Source organism: Hylobates moloch, unplaced genomic scaffold (genome assembly GCF_009828535.3).
Source record: "Hylobates moloch isolate HMO894 unplaced genomic scaffold, HMol_V3 SCAFFOLD_6, whole genome shotgun sequence".
Classification (NCBI taxonomy): domain Eukaryota; kingdom Metazoa; phylum Chordata; class Mammalia; order Primates; family Hylobatidae; genus Hylobates; species Hylobates moloch.
Genome location: NW_026652281.1, coordinates 16967589 through 16993777, shown reverse-complemented (window position 1 = coordinate 16993777; position 26189 = coordinate 16967589). Strand labels below are relative to the sequence as shown.

The 26189-nt window shown below is 41.9% G+C and overlaps 1 protein-coding gene across 5 annotated transcripts in view; it reads right to left on the bottom strand.

The window, feature by feature from the left end:
• RAPGEF6 (Rap guanine nucleotide exchange factor 6) overlaps positions 1-26189 on the bottom strand; it is a 213515-nt gene that overhangs the window by 178248 nt on the left and 9078 nt on the right. For 4 of the 5 annotated variants that reach the window (XM_032156511.2, XM_032156508.2, XM_032156512.2 and 1 more), the window contains exons 2-3: positions 2479-2549; positions 1173-1229 (exon numbers count right to left, since the gene is read on the bottom strand). In XM_032156511.2, the coding sequence (XP_032012402.1) occupies positions 1173-1229; positions 2479-2549 (128 nt within the window). Of the gene's footprint in view, positions 1-1172; positions 1230-2478; positions 2550-26189 lie in introns of those variants that run through there. The other variant, XM_058440522.1, reaches the window with a different exon arrangement.

Here is a 26189-nt window from a genome sequence, read left to right as displayed (position 1 = left end):
TGAATTTGAACATGCACATTTCCACTATAGTCATGCCTTGCTTAATGATGGTGATACTTTCTGAAAAATGCATCATTAGATGATTTCATCGTGCTAACATCATAGAGTGTACTTAACACAAACCTAGAAGATGGTCTAGCTTACTATACACCTAGGCTATATGGTATAGCCTATTGCTCCTAGTTTACATATGTGCACGGCATGTTACTCTACTGAATACTGCAGGCAACTGTGACATATAGTCCATCACTGACTGAAACAACGTTATGTGGCACATGACTGTAATTTTATTCCTAGGAATATCCTCAACAGGAGTAAGCAACCAGGGCACAAAAATAACAGAATGTTAATAGAAATTGTATTATTTATAATACTAAAAATTAGAAACTGGCCAGGTGCGGTGGCTCACACCTGTAATTCCAGTGCTTTGGGAGGCCGAGGCAGGTGGATCACCCGAGGTCAGAAGTTTGAGAGCAGCCTGACCAACATGGTGAAATCTCATCTCTACTGAAGATACAAAAAGTAGCCAGGCGTGGCGGCTAATGCCTGTAAATCCAGCTACTTGGGAGGCTGAGGCAGCAGAATCGCCTGAACCTGGGAGGCGGAGGTTGTAGTGAGCCGATATTATGCCATTGCACTCCAGCCTGGGCGACAAGTGCGAAACTCCATCCCCCAAAAAAAAAACAAACAAAAAGAAAACTAGAAATAACCCAACTATTAACAGTGGAAGGGACAAACAAATCATTATTTGCACACAATTATATACTGTACAGCAGCGAAAAAGAACACATGGAAAAACAGAAAAATTTGGATATCTATTAAGTAAAAAAGCCTCATCAAAAGATTCTCTCTATACCAAGTTCAGTAAGTGGCAAAACTAACCTATAGTGATACAAGTCAGAATTGTGATTACCTTTCCAAAAGAACATTGATTACAGCCTTCTGGAAAACTGATATCTCTTTTTTCATCTGAGTAGTCATTACAAATTTAGTACATATTTATTAAAATTCATTGCTTTCTACACTCTTGGTGTATTCTATGTATGTTATATACTTCATGGTCTATGAATATTTTTCAATGTGAATTGTCCCAGAATCAAATAATTTCAATGGTAAGAGTTAAAATTTAAACATAAAAGTCATTAGTTTAAGTGAATTATGGAAATACTTACCAAAAGAGAACCTGATTGCCACTGTATCTCTCAAAGCGTGCTCTTGCAGACATTAATCTATTAAAAAAAATTGAAGATTTTATCTTACACTTTGTTTTTAAAATTCTGTTATAATTACAACAGAAAATGACGAAATCTACCAGTACGTTGTCACTAAACTACAAAGAGTTTAGAAATATATGTATATTTTATATATATACATAATACAATAATATAGATAATATTCAGTGGCATCAACCTTAATACTCTTTATGTACATTATCAAATCTGTCAATTCACACCAAATAATGTTTTCATTACAAAAAATATACATTTGCCTGATTCACTACTGAATCCTCAGTGTGAAGAACAGTTACTAGCAGAGGCATGTACATACAAAAAAACTGCTGAATATATAAATCAGTTTGCAATAAAAAATACTTTGAGTATTACAAAATGCTAATTTTTCAGTTTTCTTTCTTCCTGATATAGTTATTTGGCATATACTAACAGCTGAAATATGTTATACAGAAAATATATAATAAATAATAAATCCCTAACAATTATATTTTATCAATCTGGTCAATAACCAGAAACTTGATGAAAACCCAGGAAAAGTCACTGGATAAGCTGTTCGTGGTGGGAACACACGTTTAATTAAAATATTATACAGTTAAGTGTTTTATAGCACTCGAAAGTGTTTTTACAAATATAATCATAATGATACATGATAATCAGGACAGATAGCCAGCCCATTTTTCAGAAGAAAAAAATGAGGTTCAGAAAGTTTATGGGTCTTGTCCACAGGAGCTTAGGCCAAATCAAGATTCCTGCTCCTTTCACTTTAATAAAACACTATAATACAACACACCACACCTAGCTGAAGCATTTGGCATAATAAATACCAACACAAACTACAGAAAGATAACAGGAGTTTTGTCTTCACTAGCTAGCACATCCTCAGCACTGTGTTTTGCTTTAGGTACTTATTTTCATTTAACCCTTGAAATACTTCAACAAAGATAGTATCATTACCCCTATTTTATTGAAGACAAAACCACAGTTAAAAGTGAGTTCTGACTTAAGATCCCATGGCTAAGAAAAAATGAAATAAGAAAAACAAATTCAGTTTTTATTGTCAGTGTTTTTCCCCAACTCCAAAATCACCCCTACCAAAATATAAACTCCAGGAAACCAGGGATCGAATCTGTAATGTACATACCAAGGGCTTAAAACAATAACGAATATAAAGGTGCTTAACAAATATTTGGTGAATAAATGAATGAATGGCTATACAGCGTGTGCTCTTAAATAGAACCACACTTACCTAAGCTGATGTTCCCTGAGATTTGATAATATTTCCATTCCATGAAGATAAGAATAAATAGTATTTAAGTCCTGTGGAACAGAAGAAAAAAATTAGATTATTTTTCAAATATGCTGTTTAAAATATAAGGCACCCCACAATTCTGATTTTAAGCAAACAACCACTCATGGCAAAGCAGTTAACTATGGAAAAACCATAAAACCTCTGCATCATAAAAGATTTGAAAAGGCAGAGAAGAGATCCCTCAGCTCTCAAAGGAACTCCTCTTCAACGTGACCAATGGCCTCTATTCATTCAAACAAATGCGAGAACCCCAAATTCATTATTTTATGTGAAAGTATATTAATTCATTATTTCACTTTTAAGCAGATGTAAACTTTTCTTCTTTAGTGGCCTCCAAATATTTGATATCCAATATCCTGGCTGACATCTCTAGAGATGCCCCAGTTTATCAATATTCCTCTTAAAATATGACTTTCTAAAGAATTTATTTCTAAAGAGACTCAAAATGACATAATCTACCACTAAATAAAAAAGATTTCCAATGGTACAATCCTATTGTTCACTCTGTGAAAGAGGCAGAACATCTTTCTCTATTCCTCACCCAGATAACTAGGCATTAAAACAACAACAACAGGCTGCGCGCGGTGGCTCACGCTTGTAATCCCAGCACTTTGGGAGGCCAAGGCGGGCGGATCACGAGGTCAGGAGATCGAGACCACGGTGAAACCCCGTCTCTACTAAAAATACAAAAAATTAGCCAGGCGTGGTGGCGGGCGCCTGTAGTCCCAGCTACTCGGAGAGGCTGAGGCAGGAGAATGGCGTGAACCTGGGAGGCGGAGCTTGCAGTGAGCCGAGACTGCGCCACTGCACTCCAGCCTGGGCGACAGAGTGAGACTCCGTCTCAAAAAAAAAAAAAACAAAACAACAACAACAACAACAACCCCAGGATGACATAGTATAACCTCAACTAAGAGCAGTGGCATAGCAGAAGAAAGTGCAAAGAGTCTACAGATCCCTGACAGCAAATGGTATTGTACCACTGATGTCATTTAAGATTAAAGGCAGACAAGCTTAAATTCGCTATAAAAAACATACTTCCCATTTCCTATGAAGAATAATGCCTTTATACCAGGGCAAACTACTTCCAAACACTGCCTTCCCACTCTGATATGCAACTGGCCAAGAAAATTATCAGATAGTAGTGGGGGTAGTGGGGGAGAAACTAAAGACAACTTGTTTTCTAGTAGGTTAATAAGACAACATGGAGCCATTAAGAAAAGCAGCAAGCTAGGCCGGTCACGGTGGCTCACGCCTGTAATCCCAGCACTTTGGGAGGTCGAGGTGGTCAGGAGATCAAGACCATCCTGGCTAACACAGTGAAACCCCGTCTCTACTACAAATAGAAAAAATTAGCCGGGCATGGTGACAGGCGCCTATAGTCCCAGCTACTCGGGAGGCTGAGGCAGGAGAATGGCGTGAACCCGGGAGGCAGAGCTTGCAGTGAGCTGAGATTGCGCCACTGCACTCTAGCCTGGGTGACAGGGTGACAGAGCGAGACTCCATCTCAAAAAAAAAAAAAAAAAGAAAAGAAAAGCATCAAGCTGAGCACAGTGGCTCACGCCTGTAATCCCAGCACTTTATGAGGCCGAGGTGGGTGGATCGCTTGAGCCCAGGAGTTAGAGACCAGCCTGGGCAACATGGTGAAACTTGCCTCTACAAAAAATAATTTAAAAAAATTAGCCAGGCTTGTGGTACATGTCTGTAGTCCCAGCTACTTAGGAAGCTGAGGTGTGGGGGATGGCTTGAGCCTGGGAAGAAGAAGTTGCAGTGAGCCGAGATCACAGCACTGCACTCCAGTCTAGGCAATTGAGACTCCATCTCAAAAAAAAAAAATGGCAATCATCTCTAATTCCAAAGATAACAACTGCCAATTAACCACAGTGAATTGAACAACCACACTTATTTCTGCTAAATCCTTACGAAAACAACAGTGAAAAAGATGTTTAAGTATATAAAAATAAAGATTTGAATAGGTTAAAAGAAAGGTCTACAAAATTTTAGAAGACAGCAGATGAAGCACTGATATGGTAAACTGTATTTCCAAAGATGGCCACAGAGGTATTTCCTATCCCATATGCTCTTTTGCAATGCACTCTTGCCAGTAACCCATCAAAAACTGGAATCTATGTGCCCTCCCCACAGATGTGGGTTGGCTCTGTGACTTGTTCTGACCAAAAGAATACAATAGAAGTGAGGGTGTATAAAAGATCCAAGTACCCTGAGACCACTAATGTTGTGAAGAAGCCCCAGCTAGCCTTAGGGAGACAGAAAGGCCATATGGAGTAACACCAAGGTACTAGATATGTAAGTTATGCCTTCCTAGAGCAGCTTAGAGCTACCAACTGAATGGAACTAAAAGAATGATCCCAACAGAGGCTCTAAGAGGTAGAACCAACCACCCAGCCAGAACCTGCTGAATGCAGGTAATATAAATAGAGTCATGGCAAAAGTGTGGCTCATAGTGGGGCCACTGAGTCTGCAGATCCACCTAATAATGGTCATTCCCCACTCCCTCAGTTTATAATTAGAATTTATATACTTGGCAGTTAGAATACCCTCCATAATGGGTCCATGACCTGTGTGGTAAAAGCTGTCACAATGGAAAAAGCCAAGTGGAAACCTCTGCCCCATTCCCCAGAACAAGATAGTAAATAAAGACTGTTTCTTCCAGAGGGGCACAGAATAAAGACTAGTGCCACCAGTAAAGACTTAGAAGTAAGCAGAGGTAATAGTTTCTATTGTATTCTATTTAATTCATGGAGAAAGCAGACAGATCCTGAAAAATGACTGTGCAGACTACCACAGAATGAACCAAATTCTAGCCCTAATCATAGCCTGCAGTCTCAGCCATAATATTGCTGCTGAAGCTGATTAAGCCTCAAGTACTGATGTGGTGTTACTTTCCATTACTTTATTTTCAATTCCAATTAGAAGATCAGAAAAAAATCTGCATTCATGCAGGGCAATATTAACTTACCGTTTTATCTTAGGACTCTTAACTCTCCCGCTCTCTGTCATAACACAGTCAGTGAGGGTTGGGTGGGGGACAGACATCTAAACCTCCAGATCTATTTACATATATTACATCATGCTGATTGGACAGAATGAACAAAAGAATGGGCTAGAGGTGACTGGTACCCTAGAGTCCTTGGTAACACACATGTGGCTCCAGAAGATGGGAGATAAACACTATGAAGACTCAAAAGATCTGCCATTTCAGTGAAGTTTTTCGGGATACAGTGGTTAGGGGCATGTCAGGACATCTGCAATGTCGAAATGACTTTGGCTTTAGGTCAAGATAAAATAAAAGGGACTAGACTTACCCTTCACCTAAAACAACTAAAAACAACAACAAAAAAGACAAATATATAAAACACTTTTCATAAGATAGGACGGAAATATCTAAAGTGAAGTAAAGATCCACCTGAAAAAATCATTGTAGTAGTCCTGAACCAGGACTGATTCTTCCCCTCTCGGTGATATTTAGCAATGTCTGGAGTTATTTTAGGCTGTCACAATTTTGAGGGAGTAGTGCTACTGGCATCATGTAGGTAGAAGAGATATTGCTAAACATAGCCATGCCCATTCATTTATCTATTGGCTATGGCTCTTTTCATGCTATAAAAGCAGAGTTAAGTAGTTGTACGAAAAATCATCTGGGCCACAAAACCTAAAATATTTACTATTTGGCCCTTTACAGAAAAAGTCTGTTAACCCTGGATAAGAATGTCTATATTTTAATTCTTATCAGTTATGAAATGCTAGGAACATTCCTGAAATCCAAGTTCCCAGATGCCAGCCGCCAAAAGACAACTTTACAAATAGGTCTTCCTAAGGACAGCAGTCTCAGATCTGTTCTATTAACTCTTTTTTTGACAGGCTATATTGAAGTCACATTCAGGAACGGCCTTAAAAAAGGAAAAATCTCCTCAATGGGTAGAGTTGTGAGCAGTAGATATGGGTCATGCCAAAGGACAGCAGCTGCTATGGTTTGGATGTGGTTTGTCCCTGCCAAAACTCATGCTGAAATTTGATCCCCAATATAGCAGTGTTAGCAGGTAGGACCTAGCAAGAGGTGTTTGGGTCATGGGGGTAGATCCCTCATGAATAGATCAATGCCTGTCTGAGGGGGCAGTGACTTCTCACTCTCACAGAAATCAGTTGGTTCCCCCAAGAGAGGGTTGTTAAAAAGAGTCCGGCTTCCTTGGTTTCTCTCTCTTGCTTCCTCCCTTACCATGTGACCTCTTTTTTTTGCAGCATGAACATGGCTCACTGCAGCCCCGACCTCCGGGGCTCAAGCAATAGTCCCACCTCAGCCTCCTGAGTAGCTGGGACTACAGGCATACGCACACAACACCATGCCCATTTAGTTTTATTTATTTATTTATTTTATTTTCTGTAGAGACAAGGTCTTGCTTTGCTGCCCAGGCTGGTCTCGAACTCCTGGGCTCAAGCAATTCTGCCTTGGCCTCCCAAAGTGCTGAGATTACAGGCGTGAGCCACTGCGCCCAGCCTGCCATGTGATCTTCTTGCACACACTTGCTCCCCTTTCACTTTTTGCCATGAGTAGAAGCAGTCTGAGACCCTCATTGGATGCAGGTGGCCAATCTAGAACCTTCTAGCCACCAGAATTGTTAGCCAAATAAAGCTCTTTCTTTATAAATGACCCAGCCTCAAGTATTCTGTTATAGCAACACAAAACAGACTAAGACAGTGGCCCAAGGTGAAAATATATGTAAATTCCAGTGCATGGATGTCTGGTCAGGGGTCTAGAAGGAAAAAGATCAGGGACAAGGAGGGATAGGGTAAAGACACAGAATGGAGACATGGGAATGGGCACAAAGTGTATAAAGTTTTCTGTATTCCACACTAATGCCCACCAAAAAGCATTAAACATGGAAGAGGCACGGAACAACCACAAAGATAAAATAGGATATCCCAGAATGGCACAATTAATACATGAGTAGACTGACCACAATGATACCAGATAGAGGCTACACATGTGTCCAACAATATAAACTTCCACTTATCAAGGTCTGTCTAGCTACTGCTACTTCTGAATGTCCAACCTGTCAGCAACAGAGGCCAACCATATGCGTTCCTGATATGATTCTATTATTCAAGAAGAGCAACCAGTCATTTGATAACAAGTAGACTATATATGGTGTCTCTCATCCCAGAAGCGCCAGTAGTTCATTTCGCAGTGATAGATACCTATATTCTGGGTTTGGGTTTATCTTACTTACCTCAGAGGTTCAGCCAGGATCATAATCCAGGGGCTTACAGAATGCCTGAACCACAGTACTAGAATCCCACACACCAGAGTTCAACCAGTGGACCCAATTCAAAGCAAACACAGGAGTAGGCTCACAACCTTGGGACCACTAGTCATATCACACACCAAACAATCCAGAAGCAACTGGCCTCACAGAACGCTGTAATAACCTTATAAAGGCACAGCTGAACTTTTAGTTTAAAGGCAATAATGTGAAATAATGGAATGACACCTTTTAATATGAAGATACATCAAACCACAGACCTCTATATGGTGCTGTGTATACAGCAGGAAGAATAGAAGGGCCCAGGAACAAATGAGTAGAAGCAAGAGTCACCCATTTATCATTATTCCCAATGAGCCACAAAGGGATTTTGTACTTCCCATTCCTACAACTATGGACTCTGCACATTTGCAGGTTCTCGTTCCAAAGGCATATACTCTTGCCAGGCAACAGTACAAGAGTCTCAATGAACAAGTTTACAGCTGCCACCAGGGCACTTTAAACACCAGGGCCCAAGAATCAGCAGGTAAGAGGAGTTGCCATTTTGGCAGGGATAACTGATCCTGAGCAGTAGGTGGACGTAGGGCTGCTTTTATGTAATGTGAACAGAGAGGAATGTGTGGAATCCACATGATTCTATTCGTTATTCCTTTACCTCACTGTAACTGTAAATGGACATATATCCCAGCATTAGCCAGAGAAGAATGATTACCAAGGGTGCAGACATTTCAGTAAAGAAGGCTTGAGCCATACCAACATATAAGCCACTGAGACCTGCAGAGGTGATTATGTAAGGAGAAAACAAAATGCATAGTGGAGGAGAGAGGGTAAGTACCAGTTGCAACCATGAGATCAACCATACAGGGGCTGTAATTCTTCCCACCACCATCTGTTGTCTAAGTTTCTTCTCAGGAAAAGAAGCTCATTGAGAGCCATGGAGGAGCTGCTCCCTGAACTTCAAACCTATGTGAAGAAGTAGATTTGTGTGGTCCAAAGTGTAAGCTCAGGTGGCCTTGAAAATATGCCTCTCAGATTCCAAACTACACGGAGTATAATTGAACAAAATCCCTATTATGGGGCTCTGTAATTTATCATCATGTTTGAACTGGGGCCCAGCTTCCCATGCGATACTCCCAATCAATAACTGAGCCTGGGAAAGATACTAAGGAATGCCTGTTCTGGGAGACTCAGGAATACTCTGATGGGTTCAAGGATTCTTCTTCCACCTTGCTAAACCACTGTTACAGTGCAGTCTAAGGCTCTTCCACTCAACCTTCCTTTGCTCTCTCCTTCACAAATGTCACATGAGAATTCTGGTGTGAATGCTCTACCAACTCTCTCCATTTCTGCTCACAGGCATTTTCCCTAATAAATTCTTTGCATGTCTAATATTGTGACAACTGCTTCTAACAGAACCCAGACTAACACAAACACTTTGTAGTATTCAGTAAAGAAATTTTCTATACTTTTTGCTGGTTTTATTCTTAAATATTTACGGTTTTCTAGTATTTTTAAATAATGTCATGTTTGGCTGGGTGTGGTGGCTCACACCTGTAACCCCAATACTTTGGGAGGCCAAGATGAGTGGAGATCACCTCAGGTCAGGAGTTCGAGACCAGCCTGGCTAATATGGTGAAACCCTATCTCTACTAAAAATACAAAAATTAGCTAGGTGTGGTGGCGCATGCCTGCGATCCCAGCTACTCAGGAGGCTCAGGCACGAAAATCACTTGAACCTGGGAGGCAGAGGTTGCAGTGAGCCGGGATCATGCCACTGCACTCCAACCTGCGTGACAGAGTAAGATTCTTGTCTCAAAAAGAGTCATTTTTTAAACTAGAGGCTTTTTGGTTTATTGCTGGTTTACACAAATCAATTGATTCTATATAATAAACTTGAGTCCAACCATCTTGTTGATAAATTCACTTAATTTTCAGAGTTTGTAGATTCTTTTCGATTCTCTGCATATACAATGGCCCTGCCTATGAATAGAGTATTATTTCTTTCTTCCCAAATTATACACTTTCCCCCATTTTTTCATGCCTTATTATGTAACAACAGCCGGAATAAGTGTGGCCATATAGAGACAGTCCCCATCTTACAATGGTTCCACAAGATTTCCTGACTTTACAATGATGCAAAAGCGATATGCATTCAGTGGACACTGAATTATGTTTCTGTTTTGTTTTGCTTTTAGAGACGGGGTCTCACTCTGTCACCCAGGCTGAGCGCAGTGACGGCAATCATAGCTCACTGATGCCTCGATCTCCAGGACTCAAGCAATCCTCCCACGTTGGCCTTCCAAGTAGCTGGGACTATAGGCGTGCGCCACCATGCTCAGCTTTTTTTTTTTTTTTTTTTTGGCGAGGACAGCCTGGGAAACCATAATTTGAATATCCATCAATCATTCTGTTTTTCACCGTTGTCTGTACACTATTCAATAAATACCAGATACACAACACTTCCTTATAAAATACGCTTTGCGTTAGATGACTTTGCCCAACTGTAGGCTAATGTAAGTGTTCTGAGCATGTTTAAGGTAGGCTAAGCTATGATTTTTGGTAAGTAAGGTATATTAAATGCATTTCTGACTTACAAGATCTTCAACTTACCATGGTTGTATTATGATGTCACCCCACTGTAAGTCGAGGAATGTCTGTACTACAAACACAGCTGCCTGGGCCCCACCCACTGAGATAGGTGTAGGCAGGCAGGCACTCACAAAATGTCTATCCTATGGAAATGTGCTTGTAATTTTGGACAAGACAACTTGTTCTGGTGGCAAACAAGTTCTGAAAATTGTAATACACAAAGGTTAGGTTATGGCAAACAGAACTCCCATAACTTGACTTACTCCATGTGGGTAGGCTAGTGTTAAAGGGAACCAGAATTTTCTGACTCTCAACTAAATTTATATTATGTAGCTTTCTCCGTTCTCATGTTACAGGACATCTTTGGCACATCATTAACGATGCCATGAATATATGAGAAAGAATTAGAAATTAACTTTTCAAAGTCTGAAAGAGAATTTCACTCACAAGTTTGAGATATACATGTATCTTCAGTTCTCTGCCTAAAGAGAGACTAATAAGGTTTATCACTTTAAATCCGAAAAGCCCCTCCTCAAAGAGCTTCAAATATTTGTTTGTAATCTCCTTATGTTAAAGGGACAGTTTGGACAAATGAACATGTAGTTCTTCACAACATCTGTAATGTTGACTGCATGACCCTGAATTAAAATATCAGCATTATGGCAAGGTATGGTGGCTCACGCCTATAATCCCAGCACTTTGGGAGGCCAAGGCAGGCAGATCACGACGTCAGGAGATCAAGACCATCCTGTCTAACATGGTGAAAGCCCGTCCCTACTAAATATACAAAGAATTAGCCGGGCGTGGTGGTGGGCACCTGTAGTCCCAGCTACTTGGGAGGCTGAGGCAGGAGAATGGTGTGAACCCAGGAGGCAGAGCTTGCAGTGAGCCGAGATTGCGCCACTGCACTCCAGCCTGGGCGACAGAGCAAGACTCCGTGTGTCTGTCTGTCTGTGTGTGTCCTTCTCTCTCTCTTTCTATGTATGTATGTATGTATGTATGTATGTATGTCAGCATTATTCCTGTCAGGGGTTGACAAACTTTTTCAATAAAGGGCCAAATAGTAAATATTTGTGGCCCAGATGGTTTTTTATCACAACTATTTAGCTCTGCTTTTATAATATGAAAACAGCCATAGACAACAGGTAAATGAATGAGTTTGACCGTTCCAATAAGACTTTACTTACAAAAACAGCTGGTCATATTTTGTTCACTCCTGAAACATATGGTCAAAAATAGCTACAGTGTGGCCAAGCATGAATGAGCTCCTCTTTGACAACAGACCACCTTATAAGTTTTGGTGGAGTTCTGTCTCCCACCATGAAAGCTGAAAACACCAAATTTTTATTTTTCCAACCTCCCATACGACAAAGGCAGGGGCAAATTATTCAAGTGTTACCAATTAGATATATTCATCCCAGACTTTAAATCAGAAGCTAGTGACACCGAGAAGCAAGAACTGCATAGAATCCGTTCGGGCAGCCAGTGACGGCAGCGGGGTTGTATTAGTCCATTCTCACACTGCTAAAAAGAACTACCTGGCTGGGCATGGTGGCTCACGCCTGTAATCCCAGCATTTTGAGAGACTGCAGCGGGTGGATCACCTGAGGTCAGGAGTTGGAGACCAGCCTGGTCAACATGGCGAAACCCTGTCTCTACTAAAAATACAAAAATTAGCTGGGCATGGTGGCAGGTACCTGTAATCCCAGCTAGTCCGGAGGCTGAGGCAGGAGAATTGCTTGAACCTGGGGGGCGGAGGTTGCAGCGAGCCAAAATCACGCCACTTCATTCCAGCCTGGGTGACAGAGCAAGACTCTGTCTCAAAAAAAAAAAAAGAAAAGAAAAAGAAAAGGACTACTGGAGCCTGGTAATTTATAAAGAAAAGAGGTTTGGCTCATGGTCCTGCAGGCTGTACAGGATGCATGCCTGGGAAGGCCTCAGGAAACTTAAAATCTTGGTGGAAGGTGAAAGGGAAGCAAGCACATCTCGACATAGCCAGCAGGAGAGAGATAGCAAAGTAGAACGAAAGTGCTACATACTTGTAAACAACTCAAGATCTCAAGAGAATGAACTCACTATCACGAGAACAGCAAGGCGGTAAATCTGCTTCCACAATCCAATCACCTCCCACAGGTCCCCCCTCCCATCACTGGGGATAACAATTCAACATGAGATTTGGGTGGGGACACAGAGACAAACCATATCAAGGGTCTACAACATATGCAATGGACAGTACAGGTGGTCCACAGTGTAAACTATGGCATCCACTATTCACTGCTAGTAGCAGTAGTATCTACCAAATCTGTGATAAGAGTCACAGACCCAAGCCTGTTTTTCTAGTATTCCAAGCCTAGCCCCAAGTCTGGTTTTCTAGTATTCCAAGTAATTCTGTAGCTACCCGGAATCCTTTCAGTAAATTCTTTCTTTCGATTGGCCAAAATTGGGTTCTGTTGCATGTAAGTAATAATCCTGTGAGATCCTGAATCAGCACAATCAGCATCACTTGGGAACTTTGTAGAAACGTAAATTCTCAGGCCTCACCCCAGACCTAGTCAATCAGAATCTCTGGGTTGTAGGGACCAGCAGTCTGTGATTTAATAGGTCCTACAGGTGATTCTTCTGCACACTGAAGTTTGAGAACCACTGTTTATAAGTGGGATCTGTGTCACTCTGGATTGTCTGACTAATCTATTAATAGCGAAGAACAACAAGCACTAAGATGCCTAGTAAATCCTAGTCCCTTTTTTTGTGTACCTAGTTTGAGGGTCACAAGAATGCTAAGCATTCACAAAACAGAATAAAGAATGGTTGTAGTGGTGAGCTGATTAATTCTTTTTCATATGATGTGGGGATTATGGCATTTTGTTTACATAGGACAGCAAGAAGTTGTGGAGTCTGTAATGCTGAGCTTGGAAAAGGGTTTCTTGGGGCTTTTGTATCAATTATCTGCAAGATAAGCTTGAGGTACTATATTAGCTATTAGACATAAAGTCACAAATAAAAAAAGAAAGAACCCTGACAGAGTCAGACTGGAAGTCTTACAGACAGTATTCGGCAGTAAAAAATTTCAATGCAAGATTCAAGGAGGTGCTAATTATTTACATTGAATGCACTTGAAAGCTGCTCTATGTAGCTCTCAAGAGGGAAGTCGGCCAGGTGCAGTGGCTCACGCCTATAATCCCAGCACTTTGGGAGGCAGAGGTGGCCAGATCACTTGAGGTAAGGAGTTTACGACCAGCCTGGCCAACATGGCAAAACCCCATCTCTACTAAAAATACAAAAAAATTAGCTGGGCATGGTGGTGCACACCTGTAGTCCCAGCTACTTGGGAGGCTGAAGCATGAGAATTGCTTGAACCCGGGCACGGAGGCTGCAGTGAGCGGAGACCACACCACTGTACTCCAGCCTGGGCAACAGAGCAAGACTCTGTCTCAATAAAAAAAAAAAAAAAAAAGAGGGAAGTCATGAGAAGGGTGGGAAAACTATCCATCTGGCATATCCTGACATCTCAGATCTGGAACATCTGATTCAGCACTAGTTCTGTAACTGCAACAAAATACTGCAGAACTTATCCAGGGGTATTAGAAAAACAAGTACCAGCTCAGGATTAGGGAATAAAATAATGGGTTCTACCTAGGGGGAAAAAAGAAGAAGAAGAAGAAGGTGAGGAAGTAGTGATGACTTGGTACTTCCTAAAACAGATCAGCTACACCCTCTCACCCAGTAGTTTTTATAGTGAAGGTGGGATAAGCTGAGGTGGGTGGGACAGCTGCCATTGTATAACAAGACAACTCTTGTATACTCTTTAAACAATTCTTACTTATGGCATTCATTGCAGATATATTCTGTGGATTTTCAATTTAGTTATTAAATGAAATAAACTCGTATTTGGAGCACTGTATAAACAAGTAATTACTAATTTAAACATATATTTCTAATTAAGCAGGTTGGAATTTTTATCCCCTTCCTTAGTTTGCAATGTTATGCCAAGCAACTGTGCTGCTCTCGGAAACTCCATTTCCCAATTCTCCTGACTGCCCTTCTACAGGTGTTTAGAAAATCAACCAAAACTTGGAAAACTCAAACTGAGATGCTTAAAAATTTTTTTCATTTTTCTGGTTCTTAAAGTTTAAAACAAGTGAATTTCTTACCTATGATACACTTAAGTCATCACATACAACTTTTTTTCTCTGACACAGGCTCTTGCTATGTTGCCCAGGCTGGAGTATAGGGGCACAATCACGACTCACTGCAGCCTCAACCTCCCAGGCTCAAGTGACCCTCCCTCCTGACACTCTCGAGTGTGCCACCAACCCCAGCTTTTTTTTTTTTTCCCTTTGTAGAGACAAGGTCTATGTTGACTAGGCTGGTCTTGAACTAAGCTCAAAGGATCCTCCTACCTTGGCCTTCCAAAGTGCTGGGATTATAGGTGTGAGTCACCGCACCCAGGCACACAAAACTTTCAATAAAACATCATTATCCAAAACTTTCATTAACCAAGATATTTTACTCATTCTCTTCTTAACCTAGAAAACAAATCTATCCCAGGTATTTTAACAAAGAAAAATGTCCCAGGATAGATCCTAAGGTCAGCACAAATTGAATTGTATCATACATACATTCTGCAGCTATGGTTCTATAATGAAAAGTTATGCTGAGGAATCTTCTACAAATCATTTGGAAAGCAATCTAATGATGTGGAAGACAGATGGATGCAGTGGCAGACGCCTGTAGTCCCAGCTACTCAGGAGGCTGAGGCGGGAGGGATCACTTGAGCTCAGAAGTAGGAGGCCCACCTGGGCAATGTGGAGATACCTGGTCTCTAAAAAACAGCACCACACACACAAAGAAAACCCAATTTGGACTCTGGAGACTACCCTGTGTTTAAATTATGCCTCTTTCAGCTCTGTTAGTTACTACTTGTGTAAACTTGGATAATCTGCTTAACGTTTATTATCTGTACAATGTAAAGGATAAAATAGCTCTGAACACAAATGATTGTTTTTTTTTTGAGACAGAGTTTCGCTCTTGTTGCCCAGGCTGGAGTGTAGTGTTGCAATCTCAGCTCACTGCAACCCCCACCTCCCGGGTTCAAGCGATTCTCCTGCCTCAGCCTCTTGAGTAGGTGGGATTACAGGCACCCGCCACCACCCCCGGCTAGCAGTGGCTCACGCCTGTAATCCCAGTACTCTGGGAGGCCTAAGCAGGTGGATCACCTGAGGTCAAGAGTTCGAGACAAGGCTGGACAACATAGTGAAACCCTGTCTCTACCAAAAATACAAAATTTTTAAATGTTTATTAAATGTGCAGCAGAGAGGCTATCACATGGTAAACAGTAATATTTGTATTATATTTTGTATTCTAAAATTACAAAATAAGGATTAAAATACACAGACTACTAAAGCATTTTGGAGATTTAAACAATATGCCAAAGTTAATACTATATATTAAACATAGAACTTACTGATTTTCTCATTCATGGAGGTATAAACACATTCGGCAAAATGGCAGTAAAGAGGTATAAAACATTTACCACAACTGGAGCCCAGACTTTGGTTTCTAAATTCATTTCTCACTAAAGGGGATTGAAGTTCTTTGGATAAATGGCTGACTTCAGTACTGGAGCAAAGAAAGTCAGGGCCTGGAACATCTTTTTATGCCAGAAAGCAAAAAAGTACTTAAAGACTAATGAGGTCAAGTCGAAACGACATAGGAGGTGACTTTGAAAGGGCCTCCACTGGCTATATTTGGAGCACTGTAATAATCAAAAAGGATGACAATATTGAATACAAAAAATAATCCATTACTTCATAGTGATTTAAAAAAGAGAGGAGAAAGGAAGGTGAGGAAAGCTCTTCTATACAGAAAACAACTAACAAATGTAAAAGAAATATAGAATCAGAAAATTATGGCCAGGCATGGTGGTCCACAACTATAATTGCAGCACTTTGGGAGGTCAAGGTGAGAGGATTACTTGAGGCCAGGAGTTCCAGACCAGCCCGGGCAACATAGTGGAAACCCCATCTCTACTTTAAAAAAAAAAAAAAAAAAGAAAATACAAAAACTAGCCAGGTGTGATGGCACATGCCTGCAAACTCAGCTACTCAGGAGGCTGAGGCACAAGAATTGCTTGAACCTGGGAGGCAGAGGCTGCAGTGAGCCAAGATCACACCACTGCACTGTAGCCTGAGCAACAGAGCGAGACTCTGTCTCAAAAAAAGAAAAAAATAAAATTACCACTTTGTAACAGCAAAGTAATAGTTAATTTAGGCGAGGATTATCAACGAATGCTAAAATCACAAGGTAAAACCATTGTTGGAGAACACGACCTTCACACATTCTCCAACTGTAACTTTGGATCACTTATAAATTATAGCACTGTACCTTTACAACAAAAGAGATGCAGATGATCCTATTTAGTATGCCCAATAACGGAAAGAACTGACAACATGTGTCAGTGATGGGACAATACGGGAAGTACAGACCACCACCTATGCAGTTTCTCAACAAAATCATTTCACCTTAATCTAATCATGAGAAAACAACCAGATGAATCCAGATTATGATACATTCTATAAGAGAGCTGGCCAGGCTCTTCAAAAGTGCAATGTTTATGAAAGGAGAAAAAAAAAAAAAAAAACCAGGACTGTTCTAGATTAAAGGAGACTATGGTAACCAAATGTAACATAACATGCCTTGACTAGACCCTGGATTGAAAAATGAAACAGAGGTGAGATGGCCAGGTACAGTGGCTCACGCATTTACTAATCATTCTCAGCAAACTAACACAGGAACAGAAAACCAAACACTGCATGTTCTCACTCATAAGTGGGAGCTGAACAATGAGAATACAGAGACACATGGAGGGGAACATCACACACCAGGGCCTGTTGTGGCGGGGCGGGGGTGCGGGGGGCATAGCATTAGGATAAATACCTAATGTAGGTGACAGGTTGATCGGTACAGCAAACCACTATGGCATGTGTATACCTACGTAACAAACCTGCACGTTCTGCACATGTATCTGAGAACTTAAAGTATAATTTTAAAAAATTACACCCTAAAATTTTAATTTTTAAGAATGAAAGTCTCAAATGATATGCTTAAACTTTAGGACTTCAATAATTAACCACTGAAATTACAATGTATCAAAAGATTAAGCATCCAATTGTGTATAAGTTCAAAGTGTAGCCTTTCACTTCACTTTTCTGATCCTACCATGCATTATGAAGTCACCTAACACTTGCTAATTCTAAATTCCACATGTAGTTTTCAATCCTTATCTCTCCTCGAATTCTCGACAGCATTTGACTGCTGACATGTCATTCTCTCTCCTATCCCTTCTGTAATATGGTTCTCTCTGGATTCTTGTCCTAATGAGAAACACTCAGCAACAATTATAAGCACAGACTGTGAAATCAGACTGCCTAGGTTTGAATCCTGACTACACTGGGTCTAGCTGTGTAACATTAGACTAATTAATCTCTCTGTGATTCAATTTCCCTGTATGTAAAATGTGGATAATAATACCTTCTTTCACAGGTTTTCTTGAAGGATTAAATGTATGTAAAGTTTTCATAACAGCAACAGGTATCCAATAACCACCATACAGCATGCAAGTCTTCAGTATTTTATTTCCATTATTAGCTTTCTGCAGTGGCTGCTTTTTTTCAGTTTTTACTTTTTGTTATTTTGGGTCCATCTGCTCCACCTAAGTCTCCTTCATAGATTTCTCATTTTTTTCTTACTCCTATAAATGTTTATAAAGTTTATGTTCCCAGAACTGCCAACATCTGCCTTTTATTCACTAGAGACTTTCTACTGTTAGGAATACCTTCCACATCCATAGCTTCAACTATCACATATGCCTATACTCCCATATTTGTATTTCTAGCCCAAAGCTCTCCAGTAAACTTAGATACTATACGTGCTACTGGACATTGAACACTTTCACCTGGCTGACCCATCAGCAAATCAAGTGCAAAATTCATTACTGGTTCCCTAATTTAGGTAACAGTACTCAGGTTCATTGGCTGTGGCCAGAAATCTGTCAATTCTACTTTTGAAATATCTCCGTTTACTATTGCAAATGAAGCAATTTAGAAATTCAGTATTTCCCAGAGAATAACTGAAATAACTGGACTCTAAAATCCATTCCTTTTTTTTTTTTTTTTTTTTTTTTTTTTTTTTAAACCTTTTCTCCCTTTTTTCCTGGTGGGGGGTGGGGGGGCTCTCTTCCGGGTCTGTCCCCCCCCCCCCCCCCCGGTCTTAACGAATCTCCCTCGCCCTTCCTTTTTTTTTTTTTTTTTTTTTTTTTTTTTTTTGAGACACAGTCTCACTCTGTTGCCCAGGCTGGAGTGCAGTGGCTCAATCTCGGCTGACTGCAACCTCTGCCTCCCAGGTTCAAGCAATTCTCATGCCTCAGCCTCCCAAGCAGCTGGGACTAAAGGCACGCATCACCATGCCCAGCAAATTTTTTGTATTTTTAGTAGAGACTGAGTTTTGCCATGTTGGCTAGGTTGGCCTCAAACTCCTGGCCTCAAGTGATCCGCCAGCCTTGGCCTCTCAAAGTGCTAAGATTACAGGCATGACAAACCACGCCCACAGTAAAATCCACTCTTCACATACACTGCCAAAGCGATCTTTCTGGAAGCCAAATCTAAATTCCTTAATAAGGAGAACACAATTCTTCGTGATCTGGATCCTGACTATTCCTCCAGCTTCATCTACTTTACCACTCATTCTTGTCCCAGTGTTCCAGTTGCCTAGGCAACCTGAGTGTACATACCATACGTATCTTGTGGCCTTGGCATATGCTGTTACCCTTTCAAGAAACACACCTTCCCTTCTTCACCTAAATTTCTATATACAGTTGTTCCTTGGTATCCACTGGGAATTCATTCCAGGAGCATTTGTGGATATCAAAACCCACAGACACTTCAGTCCCTTATATAAAATGGTGTAGTATTTGCATATAACCTACAGACATCCTCTGGTATGCTTTATTTTCTTTTTCTTTTTTTTTCCCACACAGGGTCTCACTGTGTTGCCCAGGCTGAAGTGCAGTGGCACGATCACAGCTCACGGTAGCCTCAACCTCCTGGGCTCATGCAATCCTCCCATCTCAGCCTCCTGAATAGCTGGCATGCACCACCACACCCTGCTTATTTTTGCACTTTTTTGTAGAGATAGGGTTTCACCATGTTGCCCAGGCTGGTCTCAAACTCCTGGGCTCAAGCAGCCAGGAATTTGAGGACCCATTTCAGCCCCCAGCGTTTTGGGATTACAGGCATGAGCCACACACCTGGCCCTTGTAAACTTTAAATCATTACTCTAGATCATTTATTAATACCTAATACAGTGGAAATGCTATATAAAGAGTTGCTATACTGTACTGTTTAGGGGATACTAGCAAGAAAAATGTCTGTACCTGTTCAGCACAGGCACAACGATCATGGGCCTAACTTATTTTCCATCCTCGGTTGGTTGAATCCACAAATGCAAAACTCATGGATATGGAGGGCCAATTGTATCTTAAACTCATCAGGGTTCCCTTTTCTAAAACAACTTGAACAGCACCTGCCTACCCTTTGCTCTTCTCCCCCAAAGGCCTTCCTACAAACTTCTGAGCACCTGATATTTATAATTATCACAGTATTTAACCAAGCCATATTTTAATTGTCTATGTGTTTTGCTATCTCCTCCCCAGATGGAAGAACTATCTTTAATCTTTTATCCCTGGCACATGAAACAGTGCTTAAAAAATATTTACTGCACAAATGTTCATTAGGCAATCTCCCTCCAAAAAATTATGTATTCACCTGTGCCTCAGAGAGTCATTTAATAATCCTACAAATAATCCAAACTCCACACCAGGCACTTATGACACTCATAAACTCTTTCCTAAAAAAAAAAAAACAGAGGATGGTAACCTATTTTAGTTTGGCTTCTTAACTTGAGAAAAGCTGTGGTCATTTGGAAGTTTAGACACTTAAGATTTTGATTCTGAGAGACTGAGGAACTTCCCTCAGAATTCTCCAAAAGGAAGGAGGAGGCAGGCATGATAAGCTTGACTACACGACAAAAATCTTCGTCTTTGCAAGGGACAGACTGATTGTGAACTCTGTAACATTGTGTTTATCATTGGACTTTACCTTGGACCAGCCTGGGTAAACTAAGGTCTGGCTGTAAATAAAAACAGAACGAGCAATTTTATTAAAATAGTGGAGAATGTGTCTCACCTTACATGCCAAAGGAACATCAAACGTGCATTGCTTATGCCTCCACAATCTAGTTTTTAATAAAATCGCTCATTCTGTAGTCAAGCTCATCGAGTTGGGAATCTCCAACACACGTAAAATGATTGGCCTGGAAAAGATGTTCATCCAGATAATCCAGGTCTCATCCAGATCTAACATTCCCTTTCTATCCAATTGGATTTACAAATGAAGGTCAAGGGGCCCCAGAAGTATAAATAAGTTCTTTTTCTTTCCAAGGAACCCTCTGAATGTGCATCTGCTGTGGGAAAGCACAACAGAATCTTTGTTCTGCCAACCAGGGATGTGCACAGTGACTCACTCCAAAATGACTCCAAGTACAATGGTGCTCTTTCGCCAATTCAGAAAAAAGCTCTACAAGTGTACATTTGAAGACCATTTTACTAAATTCTGTAACAGATTAATAATGATACTAAATTTTACATTTTTTAAATTCCCAACTCCCTCTTTAACTTTTAATAACCAGAAAGACCTAGTTCTAAAAAAAAAAAAAACTTCTTCTAAGTAGGCAATTACATTAACACCTAGCAGAACATGAAAATTTGCCCAGACATTTTGAATCATCTGGTGAAAGAACATAAAGAGTTAAAATTGGCATTAATCTATATTTTTCTGTGATGTTCCCTGCAAATGTGTTTTGAAGCCATGCAGAAAAGGAGTCTTTGTTCCAAGATATTACTAAGTTTTCTCCATCTGAATTGTCTCTCAAGAACTGTCAGGTTTCCTTCCTTCTTCCTTCTTTCCTCCCCCTCTTTCTTCCTTTCTTTTCCCTCTGTGGCCCAGGCTGCAATCTACTCGGCTCGCTGCTGCCCCGCACCGCGGACTGCCTGGGACTGCCGGCGCGCGCCACCACCGCTGCCTGCTTTTTCGCCTTTGGCTGCAGGCGCGGTTTCGCCATGTTGGCCATGCTGGTCTCCAGCTCCTGACCCCGAGTGCTCTGCCCCCCTCGGCCTCCCGAGGTGCTGGGACTGCAGACGGAGTCTCGCTCACTCGGTACTCGGTGTTGCCCAGGCTGGAGTGCGGTGGCGTGGTCTTGGCTCGCGGCAGCCTCCGCCTACCAGCCGCCTGCCTTGGCCTACCAGGGTGCTGGGATTGCAGCCCCTGCCCGGCCGCCGCCCCGTCTGGGAGGTGGGGAGCGTCTCTGCTCGGCCGCCCCTCTGCCGGGCCTCCCCATCTGGGAAGTGAGGAGCGCCTCTGCCCGGCCACCCATCGTCTGGGAGGCCACCCATCTGGAAGTGAGGTCCCGCTGAGCCTCTCCCGGGCGAGTGAGGAGAGGGGCCTCCCTGCCACCCATCGGGGAGCGGTCCGCTGCAGCCCCATTAAGAATGAGGGCCCCCCCTGCCCGGCCCCCCGTCTGGAGAAGGCGGGCCCCCCTCGGGAGGACCTTCCGCCGGCTCGCCTGGAGTGAAGGGCCTCTGCCCGGCCCCCCCCTCTGGAAAAGTGGGCCCTGCCACCGTCTGGAAGGGAGGACCCTGCCCGTCCTTCGGGGACCCTCTGCCCGGCCGCCCCGTCTGGGAAGAAGTGAGGAGCGCCTCTGCCCGGCCGCCCCGTCTGGGAAGAAGTGAGGAGCGCCTCTGGCCGGCCGCCCCATCTGGGATGTGGGGAGCGCCTCTGCCCGACCGCCCCGTCTGGGAGGTCTACCACGGAGGCCAGAAGCAATGTGGGGGCTGGACGTGGTGGCTCTCGCCTGTGGTCCTGGCACTCTGGGGGGCCGAGGTGGGTTGATCACTTCAGGCTAGGAGTTCGAGACCAGTCTGGCCAACATGGCGAAACATATGAAAAATACAACAGACAAACCAACCAACCAACTCAGTGACAACAAAACAGGTCTACCCTGGAGTCATACTCTAATTTTTTCTATTTTCCTCCCTTTCTGATCCTTTATCCCACTTTCTTTTTCTTCTTCCTTCTCCTTCTTCTTTGTCAAATAGAGGATTGAGTTATTATCACTGATCCATATAAAGTCCCTCTCTCATTTATTTAAATTCCCACCCCCCATTTCTATTCCCCGACTTCCCACATGCAACCTTCCTAATATGTTTGATACGCATCTTTTTGTTTGTATGTATTTTTAGAAAATGTTTGTTTTAGTGTGCAAAAAAAAATTAATTAAAAAAAAAAAACTGTCAGGTAAAACACTGTTTATAGCTACTCTATTCTTAATGAGAATAGTAATAGCACATTTTGCCATTTTGCCAAACTTCATCAAGCCTTTTTATCTCAGCACTTTAAATATTAGACCAGTAGACATCACTACTAGAATAGTAAAGGAACAGTATTTTTCACATTGTTTTTTTTTCTCTTTTTTTTTTTTTGTGAGACAGTTTCACTCTTGTTGCCCAGGCTGGAGTGCACAATGGTACAATCTTGGCTCACCACAACCTCTGCCTCTTGGGTTCAAGCGACTCTCCTGCCTCAACCTCCCAAGTAGATGGGATTACAGGCATGCACCACCACGCCTGGCTAATTTTGTATTTTTAGTACAAACGAGGTTTCTCCATGTGGGTCAGGCTAGTTTCGAACTCCTGACCTCAGGTGATCCACCCGCCTCGACCTCCCAAAGTGCTGGGATTACAGGCGTGAGCCACTGCGCCCGGCCTTGATTTTCTTTTTAAAGTCACTTACTCTACAAATATTTAGATATCTACTATGTATCAAGTACTGTGCAATGAACACTGGGAGATAAGGGTACATTCACTGTCTTCAAGGAGCTTACAATCAGAGAGAAATATGCAAGTAATCATAACACAGCACAGTAATTACTATGGTGAAAGAAGGTGCAAAGTATCTAGGAACACAGAGGAGTGGAAAAGTGAGGAAGGAAGGATGCACAATTCTGCAAATGAGCACTAGAGATTTTAGTGAAGAATCAGAATGTGCCAGGCCAGAGGATGGTTTTCCAGACAGAGAAAATAGTCAGCTAATATGTAAGCTATCATTTACTGTTTATTATCAAGATACTTTGCTAACTATTTCAAATATATTACCTCATTTGGTCCACACAAGAATCCCAAAAAGATATTCAGTCCTAGAGAAGTTAGATAACTTGCCTAGGGTCAAATTCTCAGAACTGGAGTCCAGATTTGTAGTAGGCCTGTCCAAATGCAAAATTCAAAGGCCAGTAACACCGTACCATACTGTTCCCATCATATGCAATGCACAGAAACAGGATAGATTTTAGTGTCAGGATATAAAGGATAGATAATCAGATGAATAGCAAGGAAAGCCCCAAGAGAGGAGGTTAAAAGTCCAGTACAAGGCAAAATGCAAAGAAACAAGGTAGCTTCATAGTCCTCTTGGCTGCCAGAAAGAATACTCACGATGAGCTGGGCATGGTGGTACACACCTGTACTCCCAGCTACTTGGGAAAAATGCTTGAGCCCAGGGGCTGGAGGCCAACCTGGGCAACACAGCAAGACCTTGTCTTTAAAAACAAAACAAACAAACAAACAAACAACACTCCACTCAAATTAAGTTCAAAGGCACAAAGAACAAATCTACAATGACAGAACCAGAACAGTGGTTTCCTTTGGGAGACTGAGAAGGAAAAAGGGGAAATTTCTGGAGTGCTGGTAATATTCTTTATATTCTGTATCATGATATACACAGTAAAATATGTTTGTAAAAATTAATCTGGCGATGGCTGGGCGCAGTTGCTCACACCTGTAATCCCAGCACTTTGGGAGGCCAAGGCGGGCAGATCACTTGAGGTCGGGAGTTTGAGACCAGCCTGACCAACATGGAGAAACCCTGTCTCTATTAAAAATACAAAAGGTAGCTGGGCATGGGTGCAGTAGCTCACTCCTGTAATCCTAGCACTTTGGGAGGCCGAGGCGGGCGGATCATGAGGTCAGCAGTTCGAGACCAGCCTGGCCAACATGGTGTAACCCCATCTCTACTAAAAATATAAAAATTAGCCAGGCATGGTGGCAGGCATCTGTAATCCCAGCTACTTGGGATGCTGAGGCAGGAGAATAGCTTGAACCTGGCAGGCGGAGGTTGCGTGAGCTGAGATCGTGCCACTGCACTCCAGCCTGGGAGACAAGAGTGAAACTCTGTCTCAAAAAAAAAAAAATTAATCATCTGGCAATGTATATTTAGGGCATATGGACTTTATGTTTTATAGTTCATTTCAAAGTTTTTCAGAAAAGTCTGGGGGAGGGGAAAAATTATCTTTCCAACCAGTAACCAGGTTGGGCCAATTCTACCTCCTTAATATCTCACTATCCCACTTAACTGCTGCCACCACTAGGTCCAGGACTTTATCTCACACCTGAACTACTGTGTTTCTAACAACAAAACATACTTCTTGGTGGCCGGGAACGTTGGCTCACTCCTGTAATCCCAGCACTTTGGGAGGCCGAGGTGGGCGGATCACCAGGTCAGGAGGAGATCGAGACCATCCCGGCTAACACGGTGAAACCCCGTCTCTACTAAAAATACAAAAAAATTAGCCGGGCATGGTGGTGAGCGCCAGTAGTCCCAGCTACTCGGGAGGCTGAGGCAGGAGAATGGCACAAACCTGGGAGGCGGAGCTTGCAGTGAGCCAAGATAGCGCCACTGTACTCCAGACTGGGTGACAGAGACTCTGTCTCAAAAAAAAAAAAAAAACCATACTTCTTGGTTTCCGTATTACCTTAGTATAATCACTGGTAGTCTTACCCTTCACTTGGAAAATATCCCAGTTTGGATAAAATACATGTCCAGTCTACCTGTATACATATAAGCCTCCCTGTCTCTAGTCTGCTCCTCCCTGCTCAATTACATCTCCAAAATGCTCACATAGAAGTCTTTATAAAACTGATCTTATTTCCAGGCTTTAAACCCTGCAACAGTTCTTTCTCCTTTATTTATAAGATGGAGTCCAAATTCCTGATATTATCCAAACCCTGCTAGTACACCCAGCTTCATCATTTAACATTTGACATCATGTACCATCATCCCCAAACATCCTAGACATTAGCCCAGTGTTTTGCAACCTTTTTTTCATTTTCACCCCCTCCCAAAGAACTTTTCAGACAATTTTTCCTAAGCACTGCCCCATCTCTAATTAAATACTAAAGAATAAGACATTGTCAGTTTAGGGCTGAGTTTTAGAGGGCCACAAACCATACCAATAGCTATGATTTTTTTTCCCACTCCCCTAAAAAGCAATTTTTGCGTCTTTGGGAACGGTATCACTTCCAACGGGAATGCCTGCTCTAGACTTACAGATTGGCTTCTTATTCTACAACTATACATGGCTTGCCACCATCAGTACTTCTGCTCCTGCCTCTCTGCTTGGAATAACCTCTCTTGATCATCCAGAAATCAATTCATGACATTTAACACTGAATTCAATGCTCCTCCATGAAGCTTGTTCCCTTCCCCATCTTGCAATCCCAAAGCCCTACTCATACCTTTGTCATTAATAATTAAAACATTTATTACATTTATGTTTTCTTATGTCTCTCAAGTCATTGATGAATAGGGACCATGTCCCAACTCCTCTCTACAACTATGG